The 16,689-nt window shown below is 43.0% G+C and overlaps 2 protein-coding genes and 1 long non-coding RNA gene across 6 annotated transcripts; 2 read left to right on the plus strand and 1 right to left on the minus strand.

Moving 5' to 3' along the window:
• Window positions 1–679: 679 nt before the first annotated feature.
• ntd5 (ntl-dependent gene 5) lies at window positions 680–8,815 on the plus strand. The gene is made up of 8 exons (XM_075465686.1): window positions 680–758; window positions 1,961–2,095; window positions 2,490–2,681; window positions 6,238–6,361; window positions 6,794–6,870; window positions 7,525–7,707; window positions 7,939–8,136; window positions 8,225–8,815. The coding sequence occupies exons 1-8, from the start codon at window positions 692–694 to the stop codon at window positions 8,305–8,307; spliced, it is 1,059 nt and encodes a 352-aa protein (XP_075321801.1). The 5' UTR covers window positions 680–691; the 3' UTR covers window positions 8,308–8,815.
• Window positions 685–3,010, minus strand: LOC142380128 (uncharacterized). The gene is made up of 3 exons (XR_012769814.1): window positions 2,428–3,010; window positions 1,756–1,813; window positions 685–798 (listed from the first exon to the last, which is right to left on the minus strand). It is a non-coding gene; the product is annotated as an uncharacterized LOC142380128 (long non-coding RNA).
• A 182-nt stretch (window positions 8,816–8,997) lies between the features above and the next one.
• Window positions 8,998–15,686, plus strand: LOC142380129 (uncharacterized). 4 transcript variants are annotated; one of them, XM_075465688.1, is made up of 3 exons: window positions 8,998–9,048; window positions 9,994–12,480; window positions 14,697–15,686. In XM_075465688.1, exons 2-3 carry the CDS (start codon window positions 10,015–10,017, stop codon window positions 15,039–15,041), a joined length of 2,811 nt encoding a protein of 936 aa, XP_075321803.1. In that variant the 5' UTR covers window positions 8,998–9,048; window positions 9,994–10,014; the 3' UTR covers window positions 15,042–15,686. The 4 variants fall into 4 exon arrangements, with proteins under 4 accessions (XP_075321803.1, XP_075321802.1, XP_075321804.1 ...); XM_075465687.1 differs by lacking the exon at window positions 8,998–9,048 and adding an exon at window positions 9,083–9,303; XM_075465689.1 differs by lacking the exon at window positions 8,998–9,048 and adding an exon at window positions 9,083–9,299.
• The last annotated feature ends 1,003 nt before the right edge of the window (window positions 15,687–16,689 follow it).

The raw sequence follows: 16,689 nt of genomic DNA on the forward strand, positions 1-16,689 counted from the left end.
TCTTGAATTAAAGCCAATATTGAGGGGGACAATGAGCCACAGGGGTCAAATTTCAGCTTGATAATCAGGCTCTGAAATGCAGTGGGGTGTTCCAGGGCGACTTGTTTTGATTTTCTCCATGTTTGTTCACATTGTACACATTCCAAAGCTTTTGGTTCAAATATGCATTCTTGCCCAACAAACCCAAAGATGCTCTGCGCGGCCATTTAAGGAGTATTTTACACAATGGGCTGATGTGCTCACTAATATGATTACAAACAGATAGTAGTTGAATGTAGTTGTGAGTTGAGTTGAGAGATTAAAAATGCTGCATTCTGGCCCCATTCTTCAGTCGAAGTAACAAGCCAGACCAGGCTGAAGGAAAACAAGACTTCCATTCAACATGTCAGGTAAAATCCATCAATTTCCTCCTTGAATAGCATTTCCTGTGTGTTTTATTGTGAGCTGCTGCAACAGTCATCTAATGTCATCCCCTTTATCCTCTGTCTCAACAGAAATGGGTGAAAGGTCCTTCTGAGAGGAATTTTACTCAATTCTCAATACGAACCAGATGTGTGCTCCTGGGCTGTACCCTCTCTGAATGTCTCCCCCTCCCTGGATCTCTCCCCTCTCCCACCCTTTGTTCCCCCCTCCTTAAAAATGCTGTTTCCGCGTGTCCCTCACTCATACCGTCTCAGGCCTGGCTTCTAGGATGGACTGTGCACTGCTGCTGCTGTCCCTGTGGGCTCTGACTGGAACGGTGTCCCCGCAGCCTTCAGGTAAGCCCTCCGTCACTCACAGCTGGGACAGCATTGACCCCTGTATGCAAAATAAACATTGCTCGACTGTCACTGCATCGTAGGAATAAATAATGAACAATGTCCTAGTGCAATACGCAGTTAGACTGGCTGGACTTTCCTCTGCATGCTTTGTTGTTCTTGGACATAAAAGTCATGAAGCATCTTGCGTTTGGATATTTGCATTTAGTTTGACTTGATCATTACCAGAATCTCAGGCTGGGGATATGCATTATTGTCTACCTTAGTTTTTGATCTTAATGCTGGATTAATAAATACCATGATTGCCTGTACTCTGTGCAAATGTCAGGATGTCAAAAAAGTGAATAATTTCTTTGTAAGTTTATTGCTACTATTACTAAAGTGCTTTACATCAAAAGCTCACATTTCATCCATGTATATAGGCCTTTAGTATACTTTGTAAATGGAATATTGGTGTAATATCATCATTTACCTTTAAGCCAAAGGTTTTCCATTATACCGGTCCGTGGTTTATATTGATCAGTGATTATTTAACATCGCAGGTGCTGCCTGTATGTACTGTACACTATGTCTCCAAATTGTATTGGGGTAATTATGTGTGTTCAAGTATCACATGTATGTTTGTGGTCACACGTGCGCCGAACAGTTTTTGAAAAGAGGGAGACGTACTCGTCCCCCCTCACCCCCTTTCCTTCCCTCTTCTTCTCAAATGTTTTGGACATTGAGGGTGGGCTGATGTTAGCATGCGCCCAGCAATTGGAGGATTTGTTTCAATGATACGTGATGGAATACGTACGGATAAAAAGAGGGTAATGAGGTTGGGCACTATCAGAGAACTCCTGCAGACTGAGTCAGCTCAAACACAAATCATAGTTTAGATCAAGTTTTTTCTGCTGAGAAAACGGTTAATAGATAGTCCCACTTTTCTAAGAAAAAATAAAGCAAGATTGATAGCTGAATAGCAAAGAATAACAAAGCCAGCCATCCAAATACTTACTCATCTGGCAACCTGGGTGGCAAATGTTTGCCCGGCCACCCACGCTGAATTTGCCTTCCTTGAAACAGAAAACAAAGCAGAATTGGCAAACTGAATTTTTTTATGACCCTTAGAGTTTGCGGAATCTTTACAAGGGGCCGTAGATAGAATCGAGGTAAACAAACAATTACTGTGGGGATGTGACGGTGTGTGGGTATCACAACAGGGTCATGTCCGGAGAGACTTCTTGGAGAGGAGACGAGGAAGATGTGTCCTCGGCCGTGCAAATCTGACAGCGACTGTGGCAGCAAACGGCAGTGTCTGTGTGACGGCCAGTGTGGTCTCAGCTGTGTGGCTCCAGGTAATTATTTGTACTTCTGTGTGCCCTCAGTTGTCACTGTGAAAGGCAATGTGGGCTCAGTCATTAAAAGTGTGTGTGTGCATATCTGCAGCTGTGCCAACACAGATCTGCACATGTGAGTCTTCTCTTGGAAAATAAAATAAAAACCCTGAACTCACTAAATCTGTCCTCAAAATGCAATTTCACTGTTGAGCACAAGCTTTTCATTATGTTTGATATCTGTAAAATGGGGCACCGTGATTGCAAACAATCGACTTCTACAACCTCATTAGTGCTCTTTTAAAGTGGTTTAGTAGTAACCATTTCATTTGTCTTACACAGGGAACACTCACACACAACGCAGTCTTGTTTTCTGTTCCGTCTCCTCCCTCTGGATCATCTCTTTTCTCCTCAGGTCGTACTTGTCCCTGGCCTCTTCCCCTCAGCGATAACTCAGAAGCTCGCCTCCTTTCTCCCACTCATTCCTTTTCTGCCCTGCTTGAAGTACGCTGCAAGCCAGGCTTCGCATTCCCCAATGGCTTGGATGCCACTGTTCGTCGTTGTCAGGGTGACCGGCAATGGAGTGGGGATGATCCCATCTGCACAGGTGGGCTTCAGTATTCTCTGTCTTTTTATGTCAGGTTGCTTTATGGGAAGAGATTCACACCACAGGTAGATTACACATGAGGGAATAAAATGGGGTGTGTTTCTTTAAGTCCAAGCTGTTTGTCTTACACAGCAGAGGTGGACAGTGTTTAAAGTACGTGCGTAGCTCAATCCTGGCCAAGGGCCGAGCATGAGCAAGACTCAGAGGGGCAGAGAGAGATATACAGGAATGAAACTCCTAGTAATTGCGTTGACTTGGACGTTGCACAACTGCAACCTATTCTCCCCATCACCATGGCAACCAGAGAGTTCAGAATGGCCGTCTGAAGAATTTGCTGCTGAACTGTTGATAAGTTTAAACAGGCATTGAAGTCTAAGTACACATGTGTGTGCTCATAGATTGAATGCATGCAAACTAAATGCATCCCCGCTGTGTTTCTAACATCATGTGCATGCGTTCAGCTGTGTTCTGTGGTGTTGGCACTGTGTGCCACCCTCCAGTGCACAAAATTTGAATGAAGGCTGTTTTTGCTTTGCTGTTTCTGGGTGGTCAGAATAGACCTACCGCACACTTCAAAAGCCATACAATGAAACAGAAAGACTGATTACAGACGAAAAGTCAAATCAAGCTGAATACATGTAACCGCACGAGGCGACTGTATTTTCTTCACCCATTAAGACCAGAGGTGCCCGATAACCATAGGAAGACAGATGCTGCATCAGGTCTGAATGGTTAAGTGATCTGTAACACATGTGTGAACACCCCACACAAATGAATATGCTGCCATTAACACATTTGAGCAAATGCATTACAAGCTGAGATCAATTCTTAAAGAATGCCAGTTTACAAGCCATTGATTGATGTAGATTTTGTAAGCAAAGTATTTCAGTGATCCCCGAGATTCACACTTTTTAGAACATAGATTTTTCTTATTGACACGCAGCACCTGAAAATGTGCGCTACCTACGGATTACTTAATTCAGCTTTTAGTGTCTGAGGCCTGCAGCATTAATCACACACCTTAACATACTCTTAGAAATCCTCAACCCAGCTGGTCTCCGTCTCAGAATTTTTTTTTTTCTATTCAAAGATGTGACATAAGGATACAATTCTCAGCTCTCTGAGAGTATCCTCCCTCTGAGAGACAGGCAGAAGGTAGGTGGGTTTTGAATGTGTGAGAGCGTTTGTATTGCGCGTCTTTTGCATGTGTGTGAGCGTGTGAGTCGAGCTGGTTCATGCCTGTTGAGGCTGTGGGCAGCAGATCCCTGTCAGAGTGGCATTGAGCGACATGTGCACTGTATGTGTTTACCAAAAGGTGGAGAATTTTTTTATAGATAGATAGATAGATTGGATGTATATGTGTTGGGGGGTGGATTGCACATGTGTCACACAGTTTGAGTGTGTATGTGTGTGTGTTTGTGTGAGTGTGTGGGCGACAGATCACAGTCAGGAGAGTCAGAGAGCTCTCTTGCTCATGTTGCTCCAGGCCTTTCTGCTCCCTGTTCTCCTCTCCTCTGCTCTCTCTTCTCATCCTCTTTTCCTCTCATCCTTCTCCATCTAAGGCCTCTGATAAGGTCTCTCTCTGCAATGGGAGCCAAGGACAAGCGTGCAGCTTTAGGGTGTTTAGTTTGAGTTGTGTGGAAACGTTTCTGTGAGAAAAACAGAAAAAAAAACAGTGTTTCATGGAGCCACGTGGACCTTTACGTCTTTAGTCTTAGTCAGATTGGTGTGTTTTCAGCGCTGTTGTTCTTTCATATTCACTGTTTTGTAGTTTTTAAGAGATGAATTTGATACACCTGCTTTATTGCAGTATGGTGCCAACGACTGTGTGGGTGGCAGCAGTACAAGGCAGAAGAGGGGCGGTTTGTAAAAACAGAACTCGCATCAGGCTCTCATCTGCAGCCAGACTCATAGCTCTCCCATAGGTGCCTTTACATTCTTATATTAATGTTTCTCGGTTTCAGATACCTAAGATAGTCCTCAGGCAAGCGCTGTCTCTACTTTTCAAAGCCATGCTCAGCTTCGAAACCATGCGCTTGATGCAGCTCGGGTCACTCTAGCCTCTCTCCAAGCACCACTCTCGATATTTATATTTCCACAAGCGTGAGGCACTCAAAGTCCCAGGAATGAACAGTGCCAGGTGTTATACAATCGCGGTTATAACTGTGAGCTCGGAGAGGTGTGAGGCGGTGTTTCACCTGCTGGTCGAACTTTGATTTATTACCTAAGAAGGGATATTTCTACTGAAATAGAACAAGACATCAGGTGAAATGCCTCTGAGAGTCACAGAAACCCTGGTTTAAACAAGGCAAACAAGGTAACATGATGGACACGTCTTTTTCCCTCATGTTTCACTGCTTTCATGTCCGCTCACTATTCTCCATTCTTCCTTTTTAGTCACTTGATTGCAGACATTACCTGTAATCACATCAAAGCAAGCTGGATTTAATGTGTTTTCTGGGTCCTCTGTGTAATTAGGATTATTACAGGTATATTTTAGGCATTTACAGCTGTGGGATCACAATGGCCATAACACACAAACTGACTGATTGTATGAGATGCAATTCTCCAGGAAGACACAACTCCCACAATAGCATAAATACAGGGCTGTTGTAAAGGATGCATTCATATCCTTTATCAACATAGAAGAATAGAATATTTGAAAGTACTCCTCTCGTAGTAAAACTGAACACACAATCTGAAGATGATACAGGAAGTCAAACTGTGTCCAGTGTTTTAGATTTAGCTGCTGTTGTTGCAGTAATTACTATTGTTGCATTTGTCTGCGGTAAGCATGTTCCTGCTTTGGGTGTTTTATTGTGCATAAGGTTTTATGAGATAAACTGGTTGTTTAGATATTTTACTAAAATTAGCACAATTGTCATGTGAAAATACTCCATTTTGACACAGAAAGTATGTCCAAAGTAAAGTATACACAACAATCATGAGCAAAATCTACTTCAAATAGAGAAAAGTATTCAATACGTCCCTCAGATTCAGCAGTGTAGTCACATGTCGTTTTACAAAAAGATTTTTAATCCTGATGCATTCCAATTAAAGTAGCATCTTATAAAGCTTGAAAGCTAGATTGTAGTTTTAAATGTTGTGTACAGTACCGTTGGGTAGGTTAATCTATGACAATGTATGATATTTTCAAGAAATTAAATTAAAAATGGGTAATTCCAAATTAAAATACTGGTGTAAATGTAACTCCCAGTGCTGCAACAAGATTAGGCTACAATGTAGTCAGAGAATGGCTGTTTAAATGCTGGCTTTTGAATACTGGCAATTAAAAACAAGTTTTTTTAAATAATAAATGCAATCACGAGATGCTCATTTCTGAAAAAGGGATGGGTACCTCTCCATTTGAGATACTTAAGCTGAGAAGGTTCATTTCATGCTGGTTAATACACAGCAATTCAGAAGGGAACGGCATACTTTTTATCCCACTACATTCCCTCTTTTATCACATGGTGTTGCTTCTTTTGCTTGAATAAAGGCTCCTCCACATCAGTTTAAAATCTTTTGACTGCTTCTGCTCTTCCTTGACCCTCAGCGACTCAGCCACCTGAAAGCACTGCTGCCACAACTTGTCCTCTGCCAGAGGAGGTGATCAACACCTTCACCATCCACGGTGACGCTTCCGTAGGGACGTCAATCCGCTACAGCTGCCTGTCTGGGTGAGTGGGGCTCTGAGAAGCTGAAATGCTACAGAAAAAGAAATGGAGGAGGTGAGAGGTGGAGTGCAAAGAAGGGGAAATGAGTGAAGGGAAGGCTGGTGAGATGGGTGATGAATGGCAGGGAATTCATTTTGATCTGCAGTTGGTGATCCCTCCACTGATCTAACTAGGTCATTACAGTCTAATCTCGTATTGACTCCCCTTTACACACTGACTCATCTCACAGGAAAAGATGAGCCTGAGTGGATATGTCAGCCAGGGACGCGAACACAAGCTCTCTGAAAGAGAGACAGGAGGAGTTTACACAAAAGGAGTAGTTTACACATTTTTTTTAAAATCACCCCACCTCCCCTCCATCACGCTTCTTGGTTGCCAGTAGGCTACTGCACATGTCACCATCTGTGTCCATCACTTTTCCCTTTTCTTCTGCAGAGCTGATATTGTTGGGAGCAGTGAAAATTTCTGTCAGGATAATCAGACATGGCAGTATCCGCACCCCATTTGTAAAAGTAAGTGCACACGTATCTTGCACTGACCGCTAAGTGTGCGAACAAGCATGTGTTACATCCTCTTCACTCTCAGCAAGAGTTGACACATTTTTGAAGGTTAGCAGGAAAAGATTGAATAGTGAATCATATGTGAGTAAGTGAAGTGAGAGACTGCAAATAAGTGTTGGTCTGGACATGGTCTGTTTTCCCATCGGCATGAATTCTTGTTTGCAGATGAGACAGACAGAAACACACGAACCCCCTTTAAATGCGTAGCTTTCGAAAGCGGCTGCTCTGTTTTGCGGTGCTTTTCTGCCCTCCTGTGGTTAAATCTGGAATTACATGGCCTGTTCATTAGAATTGGGAAACAGTTAGGATGCTTCTCAAATCTTTCTAGCGGGAATACGACTGAGGTTGCATTTTTCTATAAAATAAAAAGACAAAATATATATTCAAGAAAAGAAAAATAGGTATTTTTTAAAACCGCACGCATTGCTGCAGTTTCAAGCTTTAAAAACATGTTCTGGTCAGGTTGTCAGTACACAATGAATGTCTTAATAACTGAGCAGCAGAGTGCCTCCATCCTTTTTGGCATCAACTACTCTTGTAGATTTTAAACGTCAGAGGTCAAGTAAAAATAAGTTGACTGATAATCTCCTCCTCTCCCTCATTCAGAAGTGTTCTGCCAGCCTCCTAAAGAGGTGGAGCAGGGCTATGTGGTTGCCGTTCAGAAGTCTGAGTATGAAGTTGGCTTTGACATCCACTATCTATGCAAAAAGAACTTTCTGATGGATGGACCTCAGATGATCACCTGTCTGTCAACTGGCAACTGGAGCGCATTGCCGCCAAATTGTAGAGGTGAAGAACGACTCAAATGGTCTCAAAGGAAAAAAAAAGAAGGACTGGATGAACTGGAGGATTTCATTTAATACAAAGAAACTTCTCATTTCAGTCCTAAGCAAAAATGCTGATATACAGTATTAGTCTTTTACACCTGTATTTATGCATGTGCAGCACTATGAATCATTATAGGAATTTGTTTTTTGCTGTTTTTGCTAATATTTCATACCTTGCTGAACATTCTGGCAGCTCGCTGTGTCATCCCTGCTGAGCGAAGCCGTGTGGTGATTGGTGGAGTGAAGCGCTGGCCGTTTGATGTTACAGATGCCATGGTCCCCCACGGGGAAAATGTGACATTCTTCTGCAAACATCCTCGGAAGCAATGCAGCTTCACCGCAGCTCAGAACTGCTTTGATGGAAAGCTGCAGACACCAGCCTGCTACCTTGGTAAACCTGAACAGCCCATTCAGGCCATGTGTTTCTCACCTCTGTTATACCTGTTTAATATTGACGCAGCATCTCCTTGTGTTTTCAGAGCCCACATGGTTGCAGTTTAAACTCTTCCCTCATCGGCTGGTCTCAGAAATTGATGTGTGTGAGCCTGGAGATGTGGAGTGATGACCTGCACGTCTGACCTCAAGCCACCACAACACTCATGACACTGTGTCACGATGTGAACACTTCACCACTATGACCGCTTTGAGGCTTCGCCATATCCATCTATGCTATGATTATGGTCTGTTAGACTCTGATGTATTTTCACAGCTCTTGTGAATCAGCATCCTAAGCTGTCTGGGTTGTGGATTTAAACTCTGCTTTTGGCTTTTGTCTCTTTATCCTGCATACTGTCAGCACCCAGACAGAATTATAATATGCCAACCCCTCCAACTTCAGCCAGTGCATACTCTAGAGGCAATGCATACTGTAGGCCTTCATGATGATGTATGTACCATGCTTTAGTATGTGCTATACCCATTATGTCTGTGATGGAGCCTAATTCTTGACTTCACCCTGTGATATTTCAGTGTGTGATCTTTTCTTTCCACTGCTGAGCTTGACGCATCAAGTCCTGAGGCTTGTAAGTTTTACAATGTGAGTGATTTGAAATAAAATAATGTGAAAACGATTTTTTTCCCTGGCTCTTTAATGGCACAAGAGATCCTCCTGTGTGATTCCACAGCCTCCCTTTGCAGGCTGCAGGTTCAACTGTACTCATAGGCTGAACATGGCTACTGGTCGGACCCGGTAGGCTGCGACACCATAGCAACTCCCTTTGACCCCTCCCTCCCTCAGCATTCGCAGCATCACCCTGTACACTGCACAGTCATATTTGGTCCTCCGGAAATATCCTCTGCTCTGGTAAGCCAGTCCCAATGCAGCGAGTGTATGGGTGGAGTATAGTTTAAAATACAGTTTTAAATGTATCGAAAGCGTGTCCGGTGCGTCTTGAGCCGGCTCTGACAGCAGCTCTGAGATAAAACGACGGCGCGCCGGGAAAGTTTGTATTGAAGCTGCGCTCTCGGCGTCTCGGACCCTCAGCTCTAAAATGGCTGGCTGTAGGTCCGAGGAAGCTCCGCTGCTGAGGGAAGGATCCGCTGCAAGCCGCGACCGTGTGTAAATATACATATTTCTCTGTTCCTACTGAACGTTAGTGACGACGTTGTCCCAGGTCCGAGAGCTGTCAGGGCGCACACGCATCATAATATTACTGGCATCTCGGACCTAGAACTGTGCGTAATGGCGTCCTCCACAGACAGCTCTCCTCCATTTATTCCCAGAGATATTTTAGAAAAGGTTTGCTCTTGTGAACCAAAAGGAGTGTGAGGGATATTATGGTGCGAATTTAAAAGGAGAGGTTTCAGTATATGTGTTGCACACGTATAGTAGAAGAAGGACGCGGAAAATGTTATTTCTCGCGCATCACTCGGACCCCTTCAGTGATCCGGCGCGTGTCTGTGAATGATCGGCTCGGTTAGGAATTCACTGAGCTATAATTCAGGATAACGCAAGATAAGCAGCAGAATTATCAGGGCGATCTGATGCTGAGGAAGGGAGATTATGTCGCCCACCATTGCGACCCGAGGGTGAACGGTTTGCTAATTGAAAGACTGTTGATCTCAATATCTGAGGAGTATTGGCTTGACCCCAATTATAACCATTTAGTTTCCCCAACCAAGCTAGTATTTATTTAATTCCCTTCATAACTAATCAGTCTTCATATATCTAATTGTATTCTCTTTTAATATAATTAGGCTACTCTGATTTTCTAATCTATTATTTTATCTTTATTTCTATTAATGGAAGTAAAAACAGGTATGCCCCAAAATGGATTCTCAGTTGGCCTCAGTCCTGACCAGTGGCAGCCTGGAAGTTCAAAATGGCAGCCAGTGTGGAGAGGGATCAGGGCCAGTGACAGAGGAGTTTTTGGACCCAAAGGATAAAATTTCATCCAGCACTAAACCAGGTAGCCTCAAGTCCTGCCCTGTCAAAGCAGTAGTGACCATCAGGCAAGATGCTCAATCAATCAATGGGAAAAAGCCAGAGGAGGGCGGGACTTCTAAGCCAGCCTCTCAGGAAACAAGTAAGATTGGTGGGTTCAGACAGCCAATTACAGTAAAGACTGGAGTGCCTGGTCTGCGCAGGCAGCCAATAAGAATCAAAATTGTTGTTCCCCCACGGTGCAAGAGGCCAATCACAAACTCTGCCATCAGCCTGACCAAAGACTGTGTTCGCTCACGTTTTAAAGGACCTGTTTTAGTCTCTGCAGGAGCAGTGATCACAGAAAGAAACAGAAGTCAAATCCATATATCAGCCGTTAAAAATGAAGGACAGATCATGGAAGTCACATGTAAAAAGACTGAAGAAACTAAAGCAGAATCATTCCATGAGACAGAATCAGAGAAGGGGGAACAAAGGAGCAAAGACAGGGAAGTTTTGGATGTTAAAATCCTTCACATGGATGGGTCAGAGACGAGTTTCATCTCCAGCACAAACTCAGTTAAAGTACTGAGCCATCGGGGGATTAAAGAGGAATCTACAGAGAGAGAAATTGAGCAGGATGTTCCTTTAATTTTGCAAGAAATAAAATTGAAGTCTTTCGAAACATTTGATGAGGGGGAAATGGAGGAGCAGACAGAGCCGCTGGACCTGAGTTTGCCAAAGAAAAGAGAAAGTCGAGAGAGGAGGTGTGGACGGCTATTGGATGATTTTGGCTGTGAGGGCCCGCTGATCATGGAGGTGGACGAATATGAGGGAGACGGAGACAGGGACATGGTAGAAGAGGACGACGACGAGGACTCTCAGCTATATCTAAGTGGTACAAATTTGCCTGAGGAATCTCTCCTGTCTCCCTCTTTCTTTTCTACCTCCGTCCTCACATCCCTTTCCTCAGTTGACTGTGACACTGAAAACCTTCTTCTCATTGACGACCAGGGAATCCCGTACACCCTCAGTCCAGATGGACTCAAAGTGCCACAAGTCAATGCTTCCACGTCACAGGGTGGACTCTCAGATCAGGCCAATGCAGCGGAGATAGAAGACACGGGGTCAGCACATTTGGCCACACTGGCAGATGTTAGCCTCAGCCTAAGTTTAGATAATGCACTAAAAGCACCTTCTGATTATCTTTACCCCTCAACAGCCCATGCCACTGATTTGTCATCGCAAGGCATTGATGAGACAAAAGCTCCAGAAATCTTTACAAGTTTGATGACAAACTCAGATTCTTCAGGAGCAGCAGAGTCGAACGCTCGAGCTGTTGAGGAGGCTGATACAGTTTTGTCCTCTTCCTCTGGGATGTCACTTCAAACCCAACCCCTTCAGATCCTTGCAAGTCCTACAGCCAATGCTCCCCTTCTCCTCCTGTCTCCTTCCTCTTCCTCTCAACTCTCCTCAGCTCCAGTTGGCCTCTCGCTTCCCCTTTCTTCACCCGGTGCTTCCACTCCTATGTTTCTCCTCCTCTCTTCTGTACCCACTTCACCCGGTGATTCCACTTCTACCTCCACCCCTATCGCTTTCCTCGACCCCTCGACGGGTCAGTTGTCCCAGATTACAGCAGCCTCAGCTCCAGTCTCCCTTTCTTTATCTTCTGGTCAGGTCAGCGCTTTGGGATCAACTCTCCCCATGCTGTCTCACCCTGTCATCAGACTGAGCCCCAACAACCCTCCTGTCATCCTGTCAGGCGTGAATAACATGACCTCTGGCCCCGTTCTCACCTCTCTCGCTGTCCCTTCGTCCACCATTGCTCCGCAGGATGACCACCGCAGCACGGCTCCCCTTATTCAAACTCAGATCAGCTACTCTGAATCAAACCCTGGAAGTGAAGCCATATCTGCTGAAGAAGCCTCAAGTGAAAACAACAAGCCATTAACTTTTGCAGCATCCTCTCCGCAACCCCAGTCTGCGGCATATGACCCTTTAGCTCAGCCCACTTCAGAGGCAGAGGCGCAGTCACCAGCTTCAGACACTAAATGTGACTCCTCAGACCTCCACTCTGAACATTTACCTCTAGATGACCATCTTTACTTCTCCAGCATGGCTGCTCCACCCTCCCCTCCCATGGGACCCATCCTCCCCTCAGGCAAACTTGACTCCCTTGACCCCCTGGACCCTCTGTCACCTGCAGAGTCTCCTACGGCTCTGGGCGCCCGCAGGGTGCTGTGCTGCCAGCTGTGCCCGCGGATCTTCTTTTACCTCTCTGACCTTGAGCGCCATGCCATCACTCATTCACAGAAGAAGCCTCATGTCTGCCAGCAGTGCGGCAAAGCCTTCAAACGCTCCAGCCATCTGCAGGTGAGCGCATGCTCATTGTGGCCGTTGTTTCATTAGTAGATCTACAAAAGCATTAACAGGAGCCGCTAATGCAGATGGCGTAAAGTGCTATAACAGTGCCAGTAAATGATTGGCTTTGGCTACTTGGAGCAGCAGAAATAAGCTCTGAGCGAGACATGCAGCTCAGGATCGTTTTCATCGTCGATTAGTGTGCCGATGTTGTTCACGATTAGTTTGATCATCAATCCAGAAAACAGGAAATCAATTTCAGAACTGAAATCTTCACATTTCCATTTACAAGCCAGACTCAGAACCTGAAAGCTAAAACGATTTATTTGGTTTTCTTGAAGAATTACTAAAGTTAACAGTTTTCTGTCAACTCTACTGAAGTTTATTCAGGACCACTCATTCATCCGGTTTGCTATAAATCAGCTGAAGTGATGAACATGGTTGATCGAATCTGCTTGTTTCTAGTTCTTAGCACTTATTTATTCTTTCACTCTTTTTACTTGAGATGGATTTACTATTTTCTCTTGAAATTTTCAAGACATGTTTTTATCTTTGACGGCTTCTTTATGTGCGTTAATGAATACTTTTACACACTTTTGTGTTGCCAACTCACTCTCAATAGTCATAAAAAGTTCTCTGAGAACCGATTGACTAGAAAACAGAATGTGTGTCCACAGACATGATTTCCCATATTTCAGGAAGTGCCACAAAATGACTCTTACATGGCGAAACCCATCCCAGCCACTGAAGTTTTAAAAGAAATGTTAATTTACTTTCGGAGAACAACCATTTTAGGATTCAGCCGCTGTTTCGTTGCATTTCTACCTATCAAAATGACACGGTTAGTTTAGGATATTTAGCGAAAATATTGAAGAAGGTCAGACAAGTCGACCATTAAAGTGAAATGCAAATGTTTTTTGTTTTTTTTCAAGCTTAGGAAAGCATCCCAGTTTGTGTTGAAACCGGATTACTGGCTGCTCAGTCCCACCCCTTTTATTTGGCTAAACACTCAAAAAGTGTAACAAACAGACTTTCCACCAAAGTACATCGCTTCAAACGCAACGCTGGGTGGCACAAAAAAAGAAAAGACACAAAAATACAGAATTTGTGTTAATTGGAAAAAATGCAAAGTTCTCTGTTTCGTGACTTCGTATTTTTCTGTGAGATCTGGCAGATGTTGCTGCATGAAAAAGACTAATTTCATTCTTTGTGGTACAAATAGAGACAATAAAGTTGATCTGTTAATCGATTCTAGTCTATGAAACTAAGTGGGAAAAATTCCCATAAAGAACAACTCAGATTTATGAAAAAAACATTTTCTGAGATGATATAGCCACAAGTTTGCAAGTGATAACTCAACGTTTCTGAGATTAAAGTCACAGACTGATGAGGGAATAAAACAAAGCAGATGTTTCCCGGCAGGTGAGACGAATCTCATCACAGCACAAACAGACGCTGCTCGTGTTATTGAGGAGGAACTACAACATGATCTGTTGTTGTAGGTTTTACCACTAATACCATTTTAAATAGATGTAACTTGCATCTGGGCAATGAGTTGTTTTACCTGATATACAACAGTCCTCCCCTCTTCCAATTCAAGCTATTTTCTTCTCCAGTCACAGTTGTGTCTCTTCGAGGTCACGATGCTTCTGATAAGACGTGATTGCGTGCAAAAATCAGAAACGCGCCGTTTTGCTAAATCTGATTGCGAAGTATATTTTGATTAGGTCCACAGTTTTTGTCCACAATACGCGGAAGTTTTCCTCTGAACTTTTTCTTGGAATTTTGGCTTTTAATTGAACTGTTATACTCTGACTGTTTATAGCTGACTGTTTTATAACTTTTTAACGAGATTAGATGATTTTCTATGATTTTCAGTGGGTCTAACATGGCATTACAGTCAAAATATTATTTAATTAACAGCTAAATAAAAAGCTTGTTAGCAACCTGTTGCTTATTTACACATGGAGTTATTTTTCTGGCCACTTGACAATGAAGCCAAGTATTGACCCTGCTTGGTGTTGGGCAGATGGTTGACAGTGGGCTGTTTGAGCTTTTTTGCTAAACGCAACAAAACTTCTTGTAGTGGAGGCAAACAGAAAAGCTGGGTAGCCTAATGCTGACTAAGGAACAGTGACGGCAACCCGTTTTACATATTTACAAAAAGTCACAGAAGAATATTACCTGAAAGCCATTTTGAAATGAATGTTTATGATTTATTTCAACAGAGACACAAGCACATCCACACAGGCCAGAGGAACTTTGTGTGCCCCATATGCGCCAAGCGCTTCAGGGAGGCGGGTGAGCTCCAGCGCCATCAAAGGGTGCACACCGGAGAGAAGCCCTACCAGTGCCAACTTTGCCACACGCGCTTTGCCGAGCGCAACACTCTGCGCCGACACACCAAACGCAAACACCCCTATCACCAGGTGGCCATGGAAATGCTTAACGAGAGAAGAGACAGAGGGGGAGGTGCTGAAGGAGCAGGAGTGAAGGAGGAAGAAGAGAGCGCCGAATGGTACAGCTCCACCGTGTCAACTTTGGATAACTCCGAGTCCGAGATGGAGGCTTGACACTCTAAACTAAAGGAAGGAGTGTGGGCAGGCTGATCATATCTAACTCTAGCTAGGCTATAACTTTAATTAACATTCAAAGAAGGGAGCACTTGCAATATTTATTCCAGTTTTTAATGGCAAAGTATTGATATGAATGTATATAAATTCCATTTAATGGGACAAAAGGAAGGTTCCAAAGTCAGATAAAATTTTGAATTCGATGAAAAAAAAGATGCATAGACTGAAGGGAAAGCTCAGGCGAGTTCAAAATGTTAATTAAAATGTTAACCTGCCCCTGAGTGGTTGCGTTCACATGCAATCTGTGATTAAACACTTAAGTGCTCCGAAAAGAATGAAGCTTATTTAGTCTAAACAAATCACAGCTCTTATTGTATATATAAAGAGTACTATTTGTAAGAGCTGCACTTCTGCACTATCACTTATGAAAGATTGAATCTTTCCTATCGTCAGAGACACTGTGAGGCATTTGCACTTATTTTATTTGAATTCAAAATTCAGTTTTTTTACATTGTGATTGAAGATGCTTTCTTTTAATTTAGCTGCAGCTGTTGATTTTATGTATTTAATTCGTATCTTGTAAGAGTTTGACCAAATGTTTTTGAGTTATTCCAACATAAACACTATATTCCGAGTTTTTTTTAAGGGTGAATTATGTTAACTTATTGGAATAAAAATTTGACAGCTACACTTCAATCGTTGTCCGATTGTCTATATGATTTTTCTTCCGCTTTGATGTCTTTTTCATAAAGCTGCTTTAAAGATATAAGTATTCATTTAACATGACTTACTCTTAAAAAGATTGCAATCACGTACAATTCTTTTTGGTAATGAACATTGCAGCGAGGGTCCATATTTCTCTTTATTCAAGCTGATCCTAAGACTCAATTTTCTCCTCTAGATTAATCACCAAAGGAAGACTTTACACGACTCTTCGTGATCAAGAAGATTAAGATAAGTGTAACTGGTTGGGTGTGCAAGCTGGCCACTTGGACTGCCTCCAGGGAGTAATTGAGTTAGTAATGCAGCCCTCTGTTTTTTTGCACTCTTTCAATTTTCTGCTCCATTTAACCCACAGAGCCTAACAGAGCTAAGCTCAAGATAAGTTTTTAAATACTTTATTGCTCAATAGACCTGCCTGGGTCATCTTTAATATCCTTCTCCGTATTCCTTCACCGACCAGTGCACAAATAAAGAAGCTCTGGCCTGCTGAGCTCCACTGTGTTTTAGTTTGGTAAACTCACAGTGAAAGGAGACAGAGGCGTACAGTGTGAGGAACAAAGGTTTACCGAGCAGTTTGTCTGAGGATGAAGATGGTGTTGGGGAGAATGCAGTATTTGCTGCTATGAAACCGGAAAAGCAATTGTTACTATTCAGCACGCACAACAACAAACAGTAAAATATGACTGTAGTAAATTATGCAATTTTATACAAGGATTTGTTAATATTGCAAAAGAGCAAGAGCAGTTGTACTTGTATAAAGTCGCTGGTGCTATGTGCATGAATGTGATCCAGTTCACATACAGTCTTTATGGAGCAAAGGGCAAAGTAAACAATGCATATGGATTCATTGATAATAAGGATAATTACGTAACACTTTTATGTGTTGCAACATTTATTCTATATTTTTTTTTTTTACAATACTTTT

Source organism: Odontesthes bonariensis, chromosome 5 (genome assembly GCF_027942865.1).
Source record: "Odontesthes bonariensis isolate fOdoBon6 chromosome 5, fOdoBon6.hap1, whole genome shotgun sequence".
Taxonomy (NCBI): Eukaryota; Metazoa; Chordata; class Actinopteri; order Atheriniformes; family Atherinopsidae; genus Odontesthes; species Odontesthes bonariensis.